A 20,884-nucleotide genomic window follows, 5' to 3' on the forward strand; every position below is an offset into this window, starting at 1 on the left:
CTAACTCAACACTCATCTTTAGCTGAAAGATTCAAGGGCTTGTGGAAATTTGCTTACCAGGCAGCAGCCACTCAGTAAACATTGAAAATGAAACAGGTTTGTGGTATGAAACAATTCTTTTGTTTCCTCCATTAGGTGAACTACTGCTGCTGGTGATCAACTTGGTTAGACAAGATGCAAGAAGCATTTGCTTCTGAACAGCTCAAAGTGAAATTCCAAGCTTAGATTCTCAAGGAGACCACAACAACAAGCTATGATCACTCATCATGTATTGATGAGTGATACACTTATCATGTAGTCATCATCAAGTTTGAGGGTGTTTCATCACAGCATCAATTTACTGGATGCAGTGGCAGTGTAGGTGAAGTTCAGGAATCTGAAAGAAAGGAGCAAGACAAAAGCAGCATCACAACCCTAGACTTCCTAAGAACAGACCTCACCAGTCAAGAACAGCCTGTTGTTCATCAGTCATTTTTGAAGAATCCACAGGATACAGTTCTCTGGAGAGATGAGAGTGCAGAAGAGCTCTCCAATGCAGACTCAAGTTATACACACAACTTGCAACACTCTATCTGGAACACCACTGCAAGCTCGGGGTGCTCCAGAACAAAAAACACTTGTTTACCAGCAGGAGTCTGAGAAAGGCCACTAAGATGCTTAAAGAGCTGGAGGTTCAGTTGTATGAGGAGATACCAAGCAAGCAGAGATTGTTTAGTTGTGAAAAGAGAAAACCTGGGAGGGTGAGGGTGGAATACCCTCCATGTGAATACCTCCACCTCCATCTGATGGGAGAGAGCAAAGATGATGGAAACATATTCTTCTAAGCAATATCCACTGACAGACCAAGAGACAATGGAGAGAAAAAAATTAATACAGAAAGTTCCAATTACACCTAAGAATTGTAAAAATGGTCAAAGATTGGAACAGGTTGCCCTGAGAGGCTACACATTCTCCTTCCCTGAAGATACTGAAAATACAATTGGACAATGTTCAGAGCAACCTGCTCCGGCAGATCCTACTTTGAGTACTCAATATTCTCCAGAAGCCCCTTCTCATTTCAACTATTCTGTGACCTTCACCATTTGCTTATAAAACAAAGTAAAATTTGACTGTAAAATAAACATGCTTCTGCATTGTGGAAAGAGTGTATTTTTTCTCATTCTGAGTTTTGCATTTCTCCTGCCGTCATGCCATGTTTCTGATTATGCTTCCAAGTAGAGACATACTGAGCTTTTCATCTGTTCACCATCTGGATCAGCAAACAGACCTCAAAATCAGGCACAGGAGCAACTTCTATGGGAATTAGTCAGCATAACCAAACCTTCAATAGTACACAAAGCTAACAAGAGAACGAGGGATGAAAACTACCTTACCACATTTAAAATATATGCCTGCATTAAGACAATCCAGTCACTTGAATTAATCCACACTTTGTTGGAGACAACCAACACTCAGAGGTCCACTAAGAAGGGCATGACAGAGAACATGCTTATATGCAACCATCAAGAGCTTCTCTGTGCGAATGAACCAACATAGGCACTGTACAGGACCTTCACAAGACTTTTTTTAAAAAAGCTTGTGCACATGGCATGTCATCTGGAAAACTAAAACTAATTTGTCAAATGAAAGGTACTCTAGAATCAGTAAAAAGAGTGTCTGGAAAGAACCCCAAAAGGTCAGCATTTCCTTTTCCTGGTCTATCATAGAAGACCAAGGGTCCTGGTCAATAACAGGCTGATTGTGTGTTAGCAGTGCCCTGACAACCAGGAGGGCCAACCCTGTCCTGGGGTGCCTCAGGCACAGCATCACCAGCCAGGCAAGGGAGGGGATTGTCCTGCCCTGCTCTGCACTGGGGTGGCCTCACTTCAAGTGCTGGGGGCAGTTTTGGGCACCACAATGAAAAGACATTAAGCTGTCAGCATCCAAAGGAGGGCCAGGACCATGGTGAAGGGTCTGGAGGGGAAGCAGCATGAGGAGCAGCGGAGGTCACAGTTCAGCCTGGAGGAGACTGAGGGAAGACCTCAGTGCAGTTACAACTTCCTCATGAGGGGAAGAGGAGGGGCAGGTGCACATCACTCTTGTGACCAGGAGAGGACTTGAGGAAATGGCATGAAGCTGAAAGTGTGGTTCATCCAAAAGGATGGCTGAGCACTGGAACAGGCTCCCCCCAGGGAAGTGGTCACAGCACCAAGCCTGACAGTTCAAGGAGTGTTTGGACAATGCTCTCAGGCACATGGTGTGACTCTGGGGCATGGTCCTGGGCAGGGCCAGGAAGTGGACATGGATCCCTGAGGGTCCCTTCCAACACAGGACATTCTACGATTTGAGTTAAATTCCACTGCATTCCCAACATCTCTTTTCCCTGGAGAGATATTAAACACTGCCAATCATCACACTCTCACCATGTTCCATGAAATCCTACTAAGAGAACTCTTTCTGAGGTATTTTTAAAATTGTCTTTATGGCAATTAAATGCTATTTTTCATATCTTCATTACAGAAAAATGAGTTTTATTTTTCTCTTTTTCCACAATTTGCCTGATTTTTTTTGCAAGTCTGAGGAAAAATGTATCTTCTGACAAGCAGTCTCAGTTCAGCCTAAGTCATAACTCATTTACATCATTGCCATCTAATTTCACTATTCTCTCATAGTAACCAGTCCTTTTCCAGAAAGGAGTGGGGAAAAAAAAAAGTGGAAAAAAAAAGTCCCGTAATGCTGAAATACAAAGACAAGGTCAAGAATTACTTCAGGTTTCCCACAGAAAAGAATCTCTCACAATTTTAAATAAAATTCTGAAACATTCCAGCAGTAACATGGCTACTTCTGAATCACAATCCCATTCTAATTTTATATAATGTGTAGAATCTCTCATGAGGTACCTTTTATCATTGCTGGTTTTACATTTTTATTTACTGGTTTGGTAGTGGGATTTTCTGAAGCTAGACACTTACAATCTTAACTATATCTTCTACAGTTTTGTATCCTCTATTAACTTTTTCACCTACAATCTCAGTTCCAGCTCTGAAATTGTCAGAGAGACACTATACAGTTCAGGACCTAGGACAGATCCAGAAGCAGAGCAACAGCAACCACCTGTTTTCGCAGGCTTCCCCCTCAACAGCCATTCCACAGCATCTCTCCAGGGTGGGCTCCTGTGTAGCTTTAAATCTACTTTACAGTTGTTCTACCTAGAACAGAGGCAGCCAAGTCAGCAGGCTGAAGGAACACACCTAAAAATTCTAGTTGAGGAAGGATACAGTCTAGTCAATGATACAACAGGAGCAACAGATGTTGCTTTTCTTACTTGCACCTACTTGAAAATCATAGAAACATAAAATGCCTGATAGGCCCCAATCAAGTCACTCCAAAGCTTTCCCTTTTGCAGCCTGAACAATCCCAGTTCTCTCAGCCTTTCCTCACAGGAGAGGTGCTCCATCTCTCTAAACATCTTGGGGGCCCCTCCCTTGGACTCCAGCAAGTCCATATCCTTACTGTAACAGGGACTTAGCTGAATCATGCCCAGCCTCTCACCCACCAGCACCCCCAAATCCTTCTTTGTGGGGGGCTGCTCCCTCTGTCCCTGTTCATCCCCCAGCCTGTGTCAATAACAAGGGCTGCCCCAACCCAGGTGAAGCACCTTGCATTTGGCCTTAATAAACCTTTTGAGATTCTTGTGGGCCCAAGGGAATGCTTCTAGGTGCAGGCTCGGGGCTGGAGTAAGAGCTCTGATATACTCATGCATCATCTCATCAATCATCTTGCTATAACAAGATACACTAGACCTGCAACAGACTTTCCTGTTGTACAAAAAACCAGAAGGTATTCTTCTGATGAAATACAACAATGTGCATTTTTAAGGGTTTTTTTCCTTCTCTTCTGTAAACAAGTCATCTATCTGACACTTGATCACACAAAGAACAATACTGTTATGAAAAGCAACTTAAAAGCAACCACAGCCTCTGCTGGACTTCCTTATTTCCTAAGCCATTTACTCCATTCTCTGAATTGTTCCAAAACAGTTCTTAAATTTGTAATTGAGCTTCAAGGCAACTTAACAGCAAACACAGAGAACTACAGCTAATAAATATCAGTTCACTTGTCAGCAAGAAACTTAGTTATGACACACATCTCATTGCCATAGAAGTTCAGCTATAAGAGCTTCAAAATAAACGAAAGGGAATACTAAGGAAAAAATACTAAGGTTATCAAGTCTGCTCAGAAGATCTGAGGAGATCTCAAAATTGTGGGACCATCTTTAAAGGACATCCCGACTTGCTGTCAACAACTGAGAAGCATCTGGCAAAAAGCCAAAGGGGAACAAAGAAAAGAAGTTGTTCAAGAGAAGTTTGGAACATACAAGCAACTGCTCACATGAAGGAGTTGACATTGATAAGGAACAGAACAAAGCAAATTACTTACATTCGTATTTTGTTACCATACAGTTCTTCAACAAGAATGCTTGGCCAAATATGCTGCTTTGTCTTATCTGAAACTGCAAGTGAACCTTTTCGGTTCTTCTCACATTTCCTTTACTCATATCAAGCTATAGCATGAAGATCTGATAAATGTTTCTAAAAATATGTTTACAACAAAAAGAAGGGCAAGGACAATCTCCATCCTGTAAAGGATGAGGAAAATGTAAAGGTACTTAATCCTTTCTCTGTTTTAGTCTAGTTGTGTTCTCAGGGTATTCAGCACTCATCATCCAAGGGGAAATGATCAGTGACTTGCTACACCACTTAGACACATGCAGGTTTACAGGGCCAGGTGGGATCCACCAGAGAACTGCAGGAGCTGGCAGAAGGGCTCCCTGAACCCCTTTCCATCATCACTTACAGCAGCTCTGCCTGACCAGAGAGGTTCCACTCGACTGAAAGTCACCGAATGTGCCACCCAATTAAAAGAAATTCTGGAAGAAGAGTTCAGGGAAGGAACTAAAGCCCTGTGAGCCTGACCTCAGTGCTGGGGAAGGTGATGGAGCAGATCACACTGAGTACCATCACATGGCACATATAGGACAACCAAGTCACCAGGGCTGCCAACATGGGTTTATGGAAAGGAGGTCCTGCTTGACCAGCCTGATCTCCTTGTATGACCAGGTGTCCCACTTAGTGGAAGAAGGAAAGGTTGTAGATGTTGTCTACCTGGCCTTTGTAAAGCCTTTGGACACTTTCTCACAACATTTTTTTGGAAAAACTGGCTCATGACTAGGGAGGGGACTCTTTGCTGGGCAGAGGCCAAATGTGTGAGGTCCAACAAGGCCAAGTGTTGGATCCTGCACTTGAGTCTTGACAACCACTTGCGCACTACAGGCCGGGAGAAGGGCTGGAAAGCTGCCCATTAGAAAAGGGTCTGGGTGTGCTGGTTGACAGCTACTGAACACGAGCCAGCAGAGTGTCCAGGTGGCCAAGAAGGCCCATGACAACTTGGCCTGTATCACATAGGGTGGCCAGCAGGGCCAGAGCAGTGATCACCCCCATACTGTGCACTGTTAAGGTCACACCTTGAATGCTGTGTTCAGTTTTGGACTCCTCACTCCAAAATTGCTGGAGTGTGCCCAGAAAAAGACTGAAAAGATGCTTATGTGTCTGGAGAAAAAGTCTTATGAGGAAGGGCTGAGATAGCTGGAGTTTTTCAGCCTGGAGAAAGGGAGACTCAGAGGAGACCTTATTCCTCCACACAACTCCCTGAAAAAAGGTTGTAGCCAGGTGGGGGTCAGTCTCTTTTCTCAAGCAACCAGCAACAGCACAAGAGGAAACAGCCTCAAGCCAGACCAGGAAGGTTTACATTGGGTATTGGGGGAAAATTGTTCAGCACAAGGGTTTTCAAGAACTGGAACACACTGTACTGGGAGTGATAGAATCACCACCACCAGACATATTTAACAGGTTTGTGTTGTCATTATAGTGCAAGAGTTCTATTGTTATTACATTGCAAGGGTTCCATATTGCTAGAGTTTCATACCTCCTTGCTGTTTCTTGTAGGCAGCTCCTCTAAGCACTGACTTCTTCCTGGTCCTCATGGTGACCAACTGATTCCAGGTCCCCTCAGCCAACCAATCCACTCTTTTATAACACTCTTGTGATTGGCTGCAGGTGTGGCCTGTTAACATCAGGCTGCTCCTAACTGGCTCAGCTGCAACTCTTTAGGGGGGAAGATTACTACCTTCATTTACTTATGTTCTATCCCCCTACAATTCCCCCTTTTTCTTTTAATTATGGAGTTGCAGCATTTCTAGAAGGACACATTCAAATAAATTAACATTATGACACATTCATGTATTTAATTCAGAACTAATAGTTATACAAATGTTCAGACGTATTATAGTACAAATGTATATATTTCTGAGTGTTGGTTCACTTTTGCAGCTTTTCACAGCTTACAAAGTACCTATCTTCAAAATCTTTTATACTCATATTTAACAAACATTAATAGCTGCAATTTATATATTTTACCAGTAGTTTAGTATTCAAGTCCTTTTCCCTGAATCCAAGGGGTTATATATTCGAATCCCGTTTCCCCAAATCCATGGGGTTATATAGTAGAGTCCTGTTTTCCTGAATCCATGAGGTCATATAGTTTAGTCCCCAATCCACAGGGTTATATAGTTTAGTCCTGAATCCATGGGGTCATATAGTCGACTCCTGTTTCCCCAAATCCATGGGGTTATATACTCAAATCCTTTTCCCCCAAATCCACAGGGTCATATAGCTTAGTATTTGAGTCCTTTTTCCCAAATCACATTGAAGTCACTATTTGTTGTCATTACATTACAGAGTTCTATTGTCATTACATTACAAAGGTTCCATATTGCTAGAGTTTCGTACCTCCTTGCTGTTTCTTGTAGGCAGCTCCTCTAAGCACCAACTCTTCCTTGTCCTCACAGTAACCAACTGACTTCAGGTCCCCTCAACCAACCAATCCACCCTTTTATAGCACTCTCCTAACTGGCTACAGCTGTGGCCTGTTAACATCAGGCTGCTCCTAACTGGCTCAGCTGCAACTTTTTAGGGGGAAAGATTACTACCTTTATTTATGTTCTATCCCCCTACAGGTGTGTAGATGTAGCTGTCAGGGACACAGTTTAGTGGTGGACTTGGCAGTGCTGGGTTAGAAGTGGACCTAGTGATATTAAAGGTCTTTTCCAACCTAAACTATTTAACGATTCTGTTTCTAGTACCACAAGTACCACCATCTTAAAACACATCTCTGCTGGAAGATCTGATTGCTCAGTACCATGTTTGTTCCCTGTGACACATCTTTTCAGATGACAAATGAACTTCATATTGATCCTATGTTCTTCTTAAGGACTATAGAATCACATCATTCAGGTTAGAAGGGACCTGTTATGGTAACTTTTTTTTTTTTACTGTGAGGGTGACTGAGCACAGGTTGCAAGCAAGGCTGTGGAGTCTCCATCCATATTCAAAGCCATCTGGCAAGTGGCTTCAGGTGGCCCTGTCTGAGCAGAAGGGTGGACAAGATGAACTTCAGAGGTCACTTCCAAACTCAACCCTTCTGTGATTCTGTGTCTGATTCTGTCAAACCCTGCCCAAGCAGTGTCAGAGACAGTAAGGTACCCATTACCATGTGCAGTAGCACTTTTAGTACTACCAAGAGATATAAACCCCTCTGGACAACACTTGCCAATGCTTGACCTTTCTCATAGTGAAGAATTGCTTTCTTGGAATGCACTGGAATTTCGTGAATTTTAATTTGTGCCACATCAGTGCCATGTCAGGGTAGGGGACACTACAGAGAAGCATCAGGTTCTCCCTTCTTCATTGCCTCACCGCTTTAACAGAATTACTCCTGAACCTCCTCTTCTCCATGCTAATAATCCCAGCCCTCTCAGCCTTTCCTTACTGAAGAAAAGCTCCAGATCCTTAATCACCAACATGACCCTGCACTTAACTCTTCGCAGTACCTCTCTCCTCTGCTGGGAAGCCCAGAACTGGACACTCCAGATGCAGCCTCATCAGAGAGTAGAGAGCACCTCCTTCAAGCAGCTGGCGATACTCCTCCTAACATAGCCTAGAAGGCTGTCTGCCACCTTTGCCATGGCAGTGCATTACGGGCACACAGATGGTTGCCATCAAGCTACCTCTCTGCAGAGCTGTCTCCCAGCTGGTCAGCCCCCCAGTGTTATTTGAACCATGATGCAGGATTCTGCAATTCCCCTTGTTGCACTTTAAAATCTCACTCAGCCCAAATCTCCAGCCTGGCTGCATCCCTCTGAACACAAACACAACCATGTGGTATATGAGGAATTCCTCTGTTTTGTGCCATATGGGAACTTGCTGCAAGGACAGTGTCCCAGCATTCAGGCCATTAGTAAGACGCTAGGCAGCATTTGCCCCAGTATCAGCTTCCAGAGTACACAACTGACAACTTGACTCTGGCTGGACTTCATGTCACAGACCACAAACCTCTAGGCCCAGACACTCAGGCAGTTCTCAATCTACTTCATTGTCCACTTATGTAACCCATCCACTGTCAGCCTGTGCATGCTGTGGGAGGCAGTGTCAAAAGCCTTACTCGAGCTGAGGTACAGCACATCCACTGCTCTGCCTGCCTGTATCTGCAGATTGCCTACAGTTATTTTTCACCAAGGCTTGCAGATTTTTAGGAATTCAGCTGTAAGAATCATTAGAGTGGGAAACTCTTCAGCTGGATAGGCAGACCTCAAAACAGCACTGAGAGTACAACCAATATTTTCCATAAGTAATATAAACTTAGTATTTTTTATTGCTGACAATATTATCTCAGATAAAATCAAATATTTAAAGTTATTGCTGTTTTTATTTAGTAAGCCTAAAATTTAACAGTTTTAGTGAAATGGACAATAAGTCAACTGTCATTCAAAGAGCCACGTGCAGGCTCTCCAAGCCATTACCAGCTTACACACTATCTTCTTTAAATAATTAATCAAGCATTCTGACATGAATTTTCATCCATGCCAATAATAAAAGGAAAGTCAGGGCTTAAGCAGTATATCTACAAATGGAAAAATCATCAAAATCCTGTCCCCTAAATCCTTAAATCAGGGTAAGGAACATCAGCTGCAATCCAATTATCACAAGCTTAGAGGAAAAACATAGGCAGAGTAGTAGGACAGGTTTACTCTGGGCTTCTAAGGCATCTAAAAAGAAAAGGTTAAAAAAAGTCAGAACAGAAAAAAAAAGGCCACCCTACTCATTGATTTTTCCAGTTGGGATTTTTATGTGCTATTTGTTGGTGAGCTGAAATCACACATCTTTTTAATCATTACTTTAATTTCATAACTGAGGACTATTTTACTGTGACAATAACTTTCTTAACAACTACCATTTTTCTGAAAGCCAAAACTCTGGAGGCTTCAGAATTATTCCAGCTGCTGGAATACCCTAAGGCCTCTCCAATAATGACAGAAACAAACACTACAGGTTCTAAAAATGAAATTAAAACCCAACTGCACAAGTAAAATGCAACTGATTTTCATTTAACCATGACGAAAGTGCAAAACAGTATCTGATCCCTTTTGTAACTGGAAAGGTTTCCAAAACAGCATAAATCTGTCTCAGATGAAGAAAAGCAACATAAAAGACAGCATCCCTCCAAAGTGTTCTCCACACAAAGAGAACAACCACTCAGGACAACCACTGAGAATTGGAGTTTTTCTGTAATTATCTGATTTTTCATTATTCACTTCAATGCTGTCTATGAAACTAGATCTGTTAAGAACACATGCAAGAAAACACTTATTCCTCAAGTTTGTCAATGCAGATGAAAGTATTTATCCTTAAACACTTCTAGGACTTTTTTTTATATTTGAAAAGTCATTCAACCACAGCAAAGATGACAAGATCTGGACCTTTGGCCACTCTCCTGTCTAAACACAACCACCAAAATTAAAGTGTATATACAAAGCTATCTTACACCAAATCTTATCAGCAGAATTTTAATTTAACAATTATGCTACATGAAGTAAAGGAAAATCTGTATTTATTAAGAACAAGCCCATTACGAGCGATTAATGACAGTGTAACGTCTTTAAAGTGATTACTATCAAAAGCAAACTAAAGAAATTCAAACTTAGTTTGCAACAAATAGCAGAAGACAACTGCCAAGTACAAACAACTGAAAACTCACCAGTTTATAGCTGTCAATGGTCTACCCTGTATAGCAGTGTATTCTAGAAACAAAAGTGGATAGAGAATCGATTGGTTTGAAAAGAAAAGGAATAGAGACATGACTACTCTGAAAACATACAAGCATAATGAAGATATATGAGCACATCTGTTGGAAAGAATTATGCATTGGCTAGTGGGAGAGAAGCAAGGCCAAATCAGATAGGAAAGTCACAAGCGACTACATGTAACATGGTGAAACAAAATAAAGAAGGGCTGAAATAATAAAAATAGAACAAAGTATTTATATAACAACAAGCTCATCTCAGTGTAATGTAAATGACTGGCTGCAGATCTGTACAGACACGGCAATAGAAAAGATAAGCAATGTTACCAACTGCAACAAGGAGCACAGCAGAGAAGTAATACTTCTGTTTTAATCCCATTAAGGTTAAAACTCTCACCTACAAACTTTTCTAGACTGACAGAGATCATGACCAAAATAATCAAAATACCACAGTATCTGTGAATTTAAACTACAAGCAACAGATTTCCGCTTTTTGACCTTATCTGGCTTTGGCTACAATAAAAATTTTCTTCCAAGCAGCTTGTATCATGTTTGTATGCTTTGGATTTTTGATGGGAACAGTGCTGGTAGCACACCTGTGCTTTATCTGTTGCTGACTAACACTTGGACAGGGTCAAGGCCTTTCCAGTTTCTCACACTGCCCTGCCAGCAAGTAAGCTGGGGGTGTACAAGGAGCTGGGAGGGGATGTAACTGGGACAGCTGAATCCAACTGACCAAAAGGATATTCTCTACCATATGACATCATGCTCAGTATATAAAACAGGGAGGAAGAAAGAAGTAGGGGGACAATACATTCAGAGTTATGGTGTTTGTCTTCCCAAGTCACTGGGAATGATGAAGCCCTGGTTTCCTGGAGATGGCTGAACATCAGCCTGCTGATGGTAAGGAAGGAATTAATTAATTCCTTGTTTTGCTTTGCTTGTATGCACAGCTTTTGCTTTACCTACTGAACTGTCTTTACCTCAGCCCTGAGTTTTCACATTTTTATCTTTCCAGCTGTCCTCCATCCCACTGCAGGGGGAAATAACCAAGGAGTCAGGTGGTGCTCAGCTGCCCACTGAGGTTACACCACATACATCCTTTCACAGAAACTATAAAGCATTTTCCAAGAGTTTTAAACTCATTACATATGACAATAATGCTTGGAACACAAGTGTAAAAAGTTAAGGAAAGAAAATGAAAACAAGGAACAGCAGTAATCTAACCATGCATCTCTAGTTTCAAGTGGGGACCAGGAAACTCAGTTGATTTTTTTTTATAATGTGTACAACAGGTATAAATTTAGATTTATTACACTAATAACATTTTTTTCTCAGGCTCAAGTAGTCATAGATATACTAAACACAGAGATAATCATTCAGTTTAAGTTCATCTAATTAAGTTCATCAACACCTTCATCAGTCTGAAGGCAATGAGCTATAACATGCTATATACTACGATACAATAAGAAAAAATCATATAAAGCATATCAATTTGCTTTGAAACATATGAAACACTAAATCTAAAAGCACAGAAACCATCTGCCTTAATGCAGTCACAGCATAAGGAGCCTATTCTCCTGTGTTAATTTCTAGTATTCATCCTTTGAAGGGGCACAGTGTTAGGAACTGTCTGTGAAAGACCAAAGGAATAGACCAGCTTCAAAATGTATTTACAACATGAATTATAGGAGTACTAGTCCACTTAGCACATGAGCACAAGGCAGGGTTTACGGCAAGCAAGGTGAGAAAGAAAAAGACAAAAATGTAACCATGTGTTCAAGTAATGCTGCAAGGGATCAAGTTTTCTAAGTAAACAAAGGATTAGGAAAACAGTTTGCATGAAGTACCTTGAAACTGTGTTATTGATACATCCCATGTGCTTTCTATAAAGACATAAACAGTCTTTATCTTTAAATCATGGGTTTGGCAAAACATACATAGTCATATGTCAGGAAGAGAATTTACTGAAAAAAAAATCTTCAAAATATTTTGTCCAGAAGGCAGATCATAATATGGGAGGAAACCAAAACTAAACCCTGACAGCTGATAGTTAACATAGCAGAAAAACAAATCCAACATCAAGTTTTTCAGTATGCAGGAAACACATTTACTACATTTAATATGGCTAGCAGTGAGGAATGGTAACTTATTAAATTGCTCCAGCCCAACCTTAACTGCCTCAACTTGCTACCCAACAAACCATCAGTGTGCCAGAGGAGATTGTGTAACAAACTGAAACTTTAACTAGCATGTCCTCTCAGTTAAACTAAAAAATACAACATCCAAAAAACCCACCGCAATACACCACACATGAATTTGTGTTTTAATTTTTCCCATTACCTCTATAAATTATCTTTTATAAATATACAGAAATAAAATGCCCATCTTAAGCCTCTCAATGTAATGTTATGGGGCTCTTTCCAGCTTCTATTATGTTTCCCACAGCAACACTGAACAAATACAACAATGTAAGACCAAGAGACAACTAGAGGTTTTTAAAAAACCTACTACATAAAACTTTTTCTTAACAGAATACAAGGTAAATAAATTAAAATAAAAATTTTAGTCATTTGCTAATCCCCATTAACCAACAGGGCAATACAGTATTAAAACACTACTATACTGCAGCTAAAAAGCCTAGAGCAGACAGCAACTCTCATCAGCTCTTCTAATGCACTGCTTAATCTAAGACTCAACAGCACATCAATTTCCCAATAAACAGTTTTAGTTTACACAAAACTTGAACTCTGTTTTTCAAAATTACATCTACAAAACACAAGAACAGAAAAACAGATAAACTAGACTAGAATATTTCAGTTGGAAAGGAGCTATGGAGCAAACATTTGCACAGGAATAAGTAGGAAAATTGAGTAGGTAATGTAACACCACTATCATTCTACTTGTCTTTGTACACATAAACTTTATTTTTTTAACTAAATAAATGCTTCCTAACTTTTTGCAAATATTACTCCATATTAAAAGAGCAACAAGTTCCAAACCAAAAAATCTAACAGCTTTTGTAAAGGCTTTAGATATGAAGAAATTAAGGCTTTCTTGTGTACCAACAATCAAATTCAGACAAATCTCATACACCAAAATTTACTTAAAAATAGTTTTCACAAAATCTTTAAATCCTCACAAGGCAAAGCTGAAGCTTCAGTAATATTTCTGCACTAAATTTTCAAGTATATATACTCCAAACATCTCAAATAAGTACTGCTTTACTGAGTATAAGTAAGGGTATAAGGGAAGACTAAATTTTTAAAAGCCTAAAGACTAACCTAATGTCCAGAGGATGTATAATTTAGAATTACAAGTGTGAATGAGTAACCTAGTTTCAAAATCTGCTATAATCATCTAGCTGAAACAATCAACATGAAATAAAGTTGGCTGGCTCTTCTTCAGCCAAAATAGATAGTAAAAACAGCCATCTAATTTCTAGTTATTATAAGAAATCTTACATTCCCATCATCACTGATATTTTCCTGGCCTCAGTGAGACCACAACACTAGAGTTCACAACACAAAGAGAAGCTTTCAGTTTTTTTGAAGGATTTAAGCTGAGAGGCAACTTTAGCAACAAAGTAATGGTCATTTTGGCACAAGTATGAACTCACTGTCATTTTAGAGTACACTGCCATTGTAATATAACAATTTAAAGTTAGTTCAAATTATGCAGTGAACACTTCCACTACAAAACAGGTCACACTAAAGCCATTATGAATTTATATAGCTATCCATATTTGACAAGAAGTCTCAAAGAACATGCTGAGCCTAACTGATACTTCTGGTAGTACGTAAATAGGTGAAAGGACTGCCAACTCAGGGAAACCCCCCAAGATGCACAAGCAATAATAGCAGCAATTCAGATGGACAGGGATGTTTGTTAGGATTAAGTTATATGAAAGAAAAAGCACATTTGAAGACAGCAAAAATGTGAAAATCAGAAACACCTTACTTGGCAAATACAGAGCCTTGGTACAGCACTAAAACCAGTACCCACTTGCAGTTTTGTCCACCCAGAACCCAAGATACAAGACAACAGTTTAACATGGATTTTTAGTTGCCCTCTGAAGGGGCCAATACTTCTACTAGCGTTTTACACACTAGTAAGTTACACTAGACATCATGCAGTTATTTTCAAATACTTCAGTGGCCACAAAAGAGAGACTATAAACTGAGGCATGCTCAGAGCAGATTTTTCTTCCAAACCAATCCTGAATTGACAACTAAATTGTCCACTGCTAGTAGTACTGCAGCAGATCCTTAACACTGTTATCTGCAAAAAGACAACAGCATGTTAAATCACAGAATTGGATACTTTTTTCTGTTTCCTTCCATAAAATTATTAGATTGACACGAGTGACAAAAGTAAGTTTCTTTGTTCCCGCCTCTCTGTACACAAAAATCTTTGTGCAACCCTTCACCTCACACTGTCACAAGTACAATCACAAGGTGAGCCAGATCAGGGAATTAGTCTGGATTACAACAAACCAGTTTTGCCAAGTTAATTTTAACCCAGAGTGAGTCTCTAATCTGTTACTGCAAGACAGTATAGAATACTACAGAAGTATTATGTCAGCGTGGCAGGGGGAGCAAGCACACCAACCAGCCCATCTCCTGTGGAGACCAGTGTTCATGACACTGCAGCCTGTATCACATGAGGAAATGCAAAGCACTGCTGGTTCTGTTTCAAAGCCAATTACTGCATCCTACTCAACACGTAATATTCATCCCTTCTGATGACAGCCAGCACAAACACCTTGCAAATGTGATACTAATCTTGTGACTTTCAGATAATCTCCACAATGTTTGATTTCCTTGTCTACACAAAAGCATTTTCATACTGCTTGCCAGTTCTTCATAAACATTAAAGTTAGGTTTGGAACAGAAGCACTTACTGAGGCATTGGTCACGGCCCATGAAGTGCAGAGTATAATTTTGCAGACTTGAAGCAAAAATTCCACATCAACTTATTGCAAATAGGTTGCACTATCATTCTTCACATTAGTCTTGGAACACATGAAGAATTTTATTACTACTGATAAGCCAATTTGATTAGATTTTTTTTCAGTTACTTCAAGTTATTTTTCTAGTCACAAACACTCTTACTGACAATCTTACTAATTAAGATGCTTCAGATTTTCCCGATATATAAAAATCAAGTTAGAATTTCTGTCATAACCTATATTATCTTAAGCTCCATTTAATTTATCAAGCATTGTTTTCTACCATAGCAACTAGATGCAGACACAGTTAAATTTAAAGCTATCTTTAGGAAATATTTGGAATTTGTATTAGTTTTGTAAAAAGGCATAAAAGGTCAAAAATACCATAAAAGGTCAAAAAGACCATTTCTGTTTAAGTTTACCAGGCAGCTGAAGTATTTTGCAGTATTTTGACACCAATATGGAGAAAAGGTGGAGACCACAAGCAGTATCTTGGCTGCCATCAGTCTGCCACATAAGGCAGTGGGGGTAGTGATAGCAGGAAACTAGATAATTATTAAATATTCCACCTCTCAAAAGTCTGGCTGTATTCACCAGTATTAACTACCTGCCATTCACTTGCCAAAGCCTAATATAACCTGCTTGCTCTGTACAAGGAGTCTATCTTCTTTGACTTGACCTCAGAAACATCAACTAAAAGAAGCATTAACATTTACACACACCTAAAGCTCGTATTTTCTACAATTTTAAGTATAAGGGAGAGCAGTTGAATCATCCTGAAACCAAAAGACATGGAAGACACAACTAATGCAAAACCACAGCTTTAAAAAATGCAGACCCCTTTGGGCAAAATTCACACAGGTACTGATGAGCAATTGCACATATGATTTCCTTGCATTTAGTAGTATCCTTACACTCAGCACTTGCAATCCCTGGGTTAAATGACACAAAGCTCAAAAGTGGGAAGAGATGTAATGGAAAAGGTATAAGCAATGGACTAAGGAATACATGGAGTAACAAAACACTTGCTGGTCTTCAGGGGGGAAAGAAAAGCTACAGTTTCCCTATCATACACTCTGAAAAGAAGTCGGTAGTTGTAAAGATGTCAAGTACCCATGCTATCAGTCCACGTTTCTAGCATTTACCATAAAGCAAATTGGGAAAGGTATGTGCCTTATGTTAATTCCACTCCTGGACACATCTTTCTCGGGCAAGGGGGGTGGAGGGTAAGCCCTGCTGTCAAGTCCGACTAACAAAAACCTGAAGAAGCCAAGCAGGCAACCTCCTCGTGCTTTACAACCGCTTGCAAACTTGATACAACGGTGACTCAAAGCTCTCCATAGGACCCGGCCACCCACATCACAGCCTGAAGAGCAGCACAGGCTGAGAACACAGGAAGGTGCCGGTTTCATGTCATCCACATCCTCAGCGACCTCCGGAGGGGAACAATGGGGAGCCCTTCACACGGCGAGACCGCGCACCCCGCCATGCCTGCAGGGCCGGGAGGATCCGCCCGGGCCGGGCCGGGGGCTGTCTCCCCTCCCGCCACTACCGGCTCCGCACCGCTACAGCCCGCAGCTCCCTCCCGGCCCGGGAACAGGGCAGGGCGGCATTCCCGGCCGGAGGAGCAACAGGCACCCTGCTGCGGCCCCAGAGCCGGCGGCAGCACCGGGAATGGGAGCCCTGAGGGGCATCATCCGCCGGGGAGGGGTGCTCGGGAACCAGGCGGGGCCACACCACACCCCAGAACCCCCCGGCTCCCCCCGCAAGGCGCTGCCTCCCTCCAGACACCGAGGCCGCCTACATGGCGATGGCAGACGGGGAACATGACCTAAAGAGGAGGAAAAAAATAAGGCAGGGTAGCTAAAGGCAGCCCCGGTACATGGAAAAAGCGCCACGGTCTCTGGTTCGGTAACGCAGCCAGCGGGAGTCGCGGGTGCCCTGCGCAGCCTGTCTCGGGAGAGGCCACGGGATTGAGCCTGTTCCGGCAAGCCTGGCCGGAGCGAGGTCTGCCCGGGGGCCCAGCATTGGCATTCTCCATTCCCCCCGGGGAGCTGGGCCGCACACTGGGGCGGGCACAGGTAACTCTGCCCCGGAGGGCCCCGGGAGAGGGGGCGGCAGCGCCATCTGCGCGGTATCGCCGGCCAAGCGAGCGGCGGGGCCCGGGCGGCACCTGGGCAGCCGCCGGGTTACATCACCGCCCCTTCCCTCCGTCCGTCCCCCGGGGCGCGGCGGCGCGGCCACATGGCAGCGGGCACACACAGCCGCGCTGCCCGGCACGGGGGCGGGGAGGAGGATGAGGAGGGCGGCTGCCGGGAGGGAGGAAGGTGCACGCGCCGGGCCGCTCCCAGCCGGCGATGGGAGGGGTGGCGGGGGCTGCGCGTCTGGCCCAGGAGGGAGCGCGGCGCGCGTTACCTGCCCGGGTGGCTCCCCAGCTCACGGTCGCTCAGCGCCGCCGTGTAAATCCTCCGGTATCTGTCGGCCAGGGCCTTCCCGGAGAGCAGCAGCTGGTAGCGGCTCCGGCAGCCCAGCGGCGGGGCGGGCAGGGCTCCCAGCCCGCCGGCCGAGCCCTCCTCGGGCCCCATGGCCGGAGCGGCGCCGCCGGAGGAGAAGGAGTAGCCGCGTTCGGCACCGGTGCAGGCGGCGGCGGCGGCTCCCGCAGAGGCGGCGGCGGCTGCGGCGCTGCTCATCCCCCTCCCCGCCCGCCCCCTGCTTGCGGCGGCGCCGCCTCCTGGCGCGGCGCGGACACAGGCGGCTCCCGCTGCCTTCACCGTCGGGGCCCGGCCATGGCGAGGCCGCAGGAGGCGCCGCAGGAGCCGCCCTTCAGGCTGCGCATCCACCCGCGCTGCGGGAACACCCCGCTCTTCCCTTCCTCCAGCGGCGGCTCCAGGCCCCAGCTACTCGCCGCTCGCCTTCCGCCCCGGGCACAGCGCCCGCCGCCACCGAGTCCCGGGAAGGACCGTGCGCCGCCGGGACCGGGGGGCGGGCCGCTTGCTTCCCCCTTCCCGCTACAGGGTGTGTGCGTGGGGACGGGGGGCGGAGGCCGGCAGTGCCGCTTCCCCTCCGGAGTTTATGCTCGGCACTGCCGCCGCCCTCTCCCGCACGGCCGCCCCGGCCCCGCCTCCCTCCCGCGGGCAGCGCGGCCGCCGGGCGCATGCGCTGCCCCGCCCGCCCCGCGCGGCCCCCGGGAAATCCGGGATCGGCGGCAGCGAGGGAAGGACGGAGGGAGCACCTGCTGCGTGCGGCCGGGGCACCGAGCGTGCCCGAGGGGACGGCCTCCCAACCCCCGGTCACGCCCGAGAGGGGTCGGGCTGCGCGGGCCCGGGAGGCGGGTATTGGCAGGGATCTTCTTCTGCGCCCTGTTGGGAATGGCTATCACGGGATCAGCTGGGTTGGAAAAGAGCTCAGCCATCGTCGAGTCCAGCCTGTGACCGAACCGTGGCCTTGTCAATTACACCATGGCATCAATTGCCATGTCCAGTCTTTCCCTACGCACCTCCTGCGAGGGTGACTCCACCGCCTCCTCGGGCAGTCCATTCCAATGCCTGTTCACCCTTTTTTCTGTGAATAAATTCCCGTAATGTTCGACCTAAACCTCTCCTGGCACAGTTTAAGACTCTTGTTCTGACCCTAGTGCCCAAGTGGCTGAACGCCACCTGACTTTAACCTCCTTTCAGGTGTTTGTATAGAATGTCTCTTCATCGTATTTTATTGAGATGTCGAATGCCTCACACCTTGCTTCTGTGCTATGTAATGCTACCTAGGAAGGATCTTTTTCCAGGAGCAATATCCTCTGTGGCTTGAGGAAGAGTCCACTAAATCGAGTTGCCATATTAGGTACAATTTTCCTTAAGTTGCCTTCACTATCTCCAGGGCAACTTACCTGCTTTTAGAGGATAAGGGAGGCATGGCAGCAGGCACTTTCTTATCTTCAGGTCACTTGCATTATTGCCTTTTATCTGTTGGAGTTGTAGCCCTGCAGTTTTGCCACACTTTCTACCACTTTATACAGCTGAAAACCTCAAGTATATAGGCCGGAATATGTAATATGTAATAAATAATAAGAAAAAAATAAATTTAAAAAGTCTTCATACCAAATGTGGTTTGTATTGTAGTCTGCAGAAAGCTGTCATCCAAAGAAGGTATGTGCTGACGTATTTTCTTATTTTTATTCTACATACCAAAAAATGCCCTAAACAAACCCTGGAATTCCCCTGCTTGTAACTACAGATAAATATTTTTGCAAACAATTTCTGCATAATCATAGAGTCACAGAATACCTGAAATGGATGTGACCAACAAGGATCATCAAGCCTCTTGACCTGCTCAGGACAACCAGAAGCATAACATGTGCCTGAGACAGATAAAACAACAGATAAAACAATAGCAAATATAAGAGAGCTATGCAATTGCCATCTTTTTTTTTTTTTTTTTTTTTTTTTTTTTTTTTTTAACAGAGAACTAGAGATGTTGAAATCAATAAATTCATGCAGGTTTTCACAAAGGTAACTGTTCAGGTAGCAGAAAGACAGCAAGAATGGTGCTGCCACTGAAGAAAAAGCTACTTGCTGATGCATTTAAAGGCAACTAGAGACCATTCCAGAAATATTTAAAGCATTAACTAAAAAGCTTTCCATTATAATTCTTATACTGTAGTGGGTGGGAAGGGAAAAAAAAGGAAAAAAATAATAAACCAGCAGTGATTAAAAGAAGCTGTGAGAAAAGAAGTACCACATCTTATGGTGTTAACCCCCAGCAAAGCACATTCCCTATGAGAATCAGTGGTAAGTCTTTCTAGCTCTTCTTCTAGGAGTTACCTAGAATCATTCCTACAGGCAAGATCCATAAAACCAAAGAAACAAAAACCAAACAAACAAGAAAACAAATGCACCCCAAACAAACACAAACAATTGAAAAACAAACATGAAAAAAGCAAAACCAGCAAATCCACCTCCTTTTAGCTCATATTTTTGTTTTATTGTAAGCTGTTACTTATCCAAATAGTAATTTTTCTTTTGCTATACACACACTGCCTGACAAAAGGGTTGTGTTCTGGTTGTCTGTCTCATCTCAAAATTATTCTGCACTGCTGCCACTGTAGCCATCTTACTGCATGGGCAATAAGTGCTGGCAAACTTTTATGAAAGTGATGCAATTTATTGCAATTCTTGCATATTGCTGCAAACTCTAGAATTTGTCTGGGCTTGTGTTTACAGAACCACTCACAGTGGGGTGAGCATTATTTGCAGACTGCAACTTCTACTCCACATCTGTTTTTATCTCACATCTGTTTTTATCTCAAGCTTATGGAAGGTGGACTTCACGCTCCAGGCACCTTGGAAGATTCACCCAAACTGAAATTTTCCATAAACTTCAGTCTACGATGAGCAATGGAGTTTGACAAGGATTTGCCCGGTCAGGATAACACTGTAACTTATTCTAGTCCACCTCTAACCTCTCTTCACTCAAAATACAAGTGTCCAACGTGCGAGACTCTTAATGGCACAAAGTGTGAGCTGGGTTCAGTTCTCATTCACAGCCATATTTTCACTTCTTGCTTTGTCCTTCAAGGAATCCCCCTTATCTTTTTCTTTTCTTTCTTTGGACTCTGATACCCTTGTTTCATATTCTGACACCGATTCTGAGCAATAATATCACTACTGTACCATGTAAGAACATTCAGGAGAACACGTTTCATCTGGTCAAACCTTATACTAGATATGATATTGACTATACTCCTGTAGTTAGCATAAAGTG

General features: G+C 43.4%; 1 protein-coding gene across 2 annotated transcripts in view; it reads right to left on the reverse strand.

Annotated features, from left to right (window-relative positions):
* Positions 1 to 17,989, reverse strand: part of MYCBP2 (MYC binding protein 2) — a 173,379-nt gene extending 155,390 nt beyond the window's left edge. For both annotated transcript variants that reach the window (XM_058800162.1, XM_058800161.1), the window contains exon 1: positions 17,543 to 17,989. In XM_058800162.1, the coding sequence (XP_058656145.1) occupies positions 17,543 to 17,817 (275 nt within the window). In that variant the 5' untranslated portion in view covers positions 17,818 to 17,989. The remainder of the gene's footprint in view (positions 1 to 17,542) is intronic.
* Between the last annotated feature and the right edge of the window lie 2,895 nt (positions 17,990 to 20,884).

Source organism: Ammospiza caudacuta, chromosome 2, assembly GCF_027887145.1.
Source record: "Ammospiza caudacuta isolate bAmmCau1 chromosome 2, bAmmCau1.pri, whole genome shotgun sequence".
Classification (NCBI taxonomy): Eukaryota; Metazoa; Chordata; class Aves; order Passeriformes; family Passerellidae; genus Ammospiza; species Ammospiza caudacuta.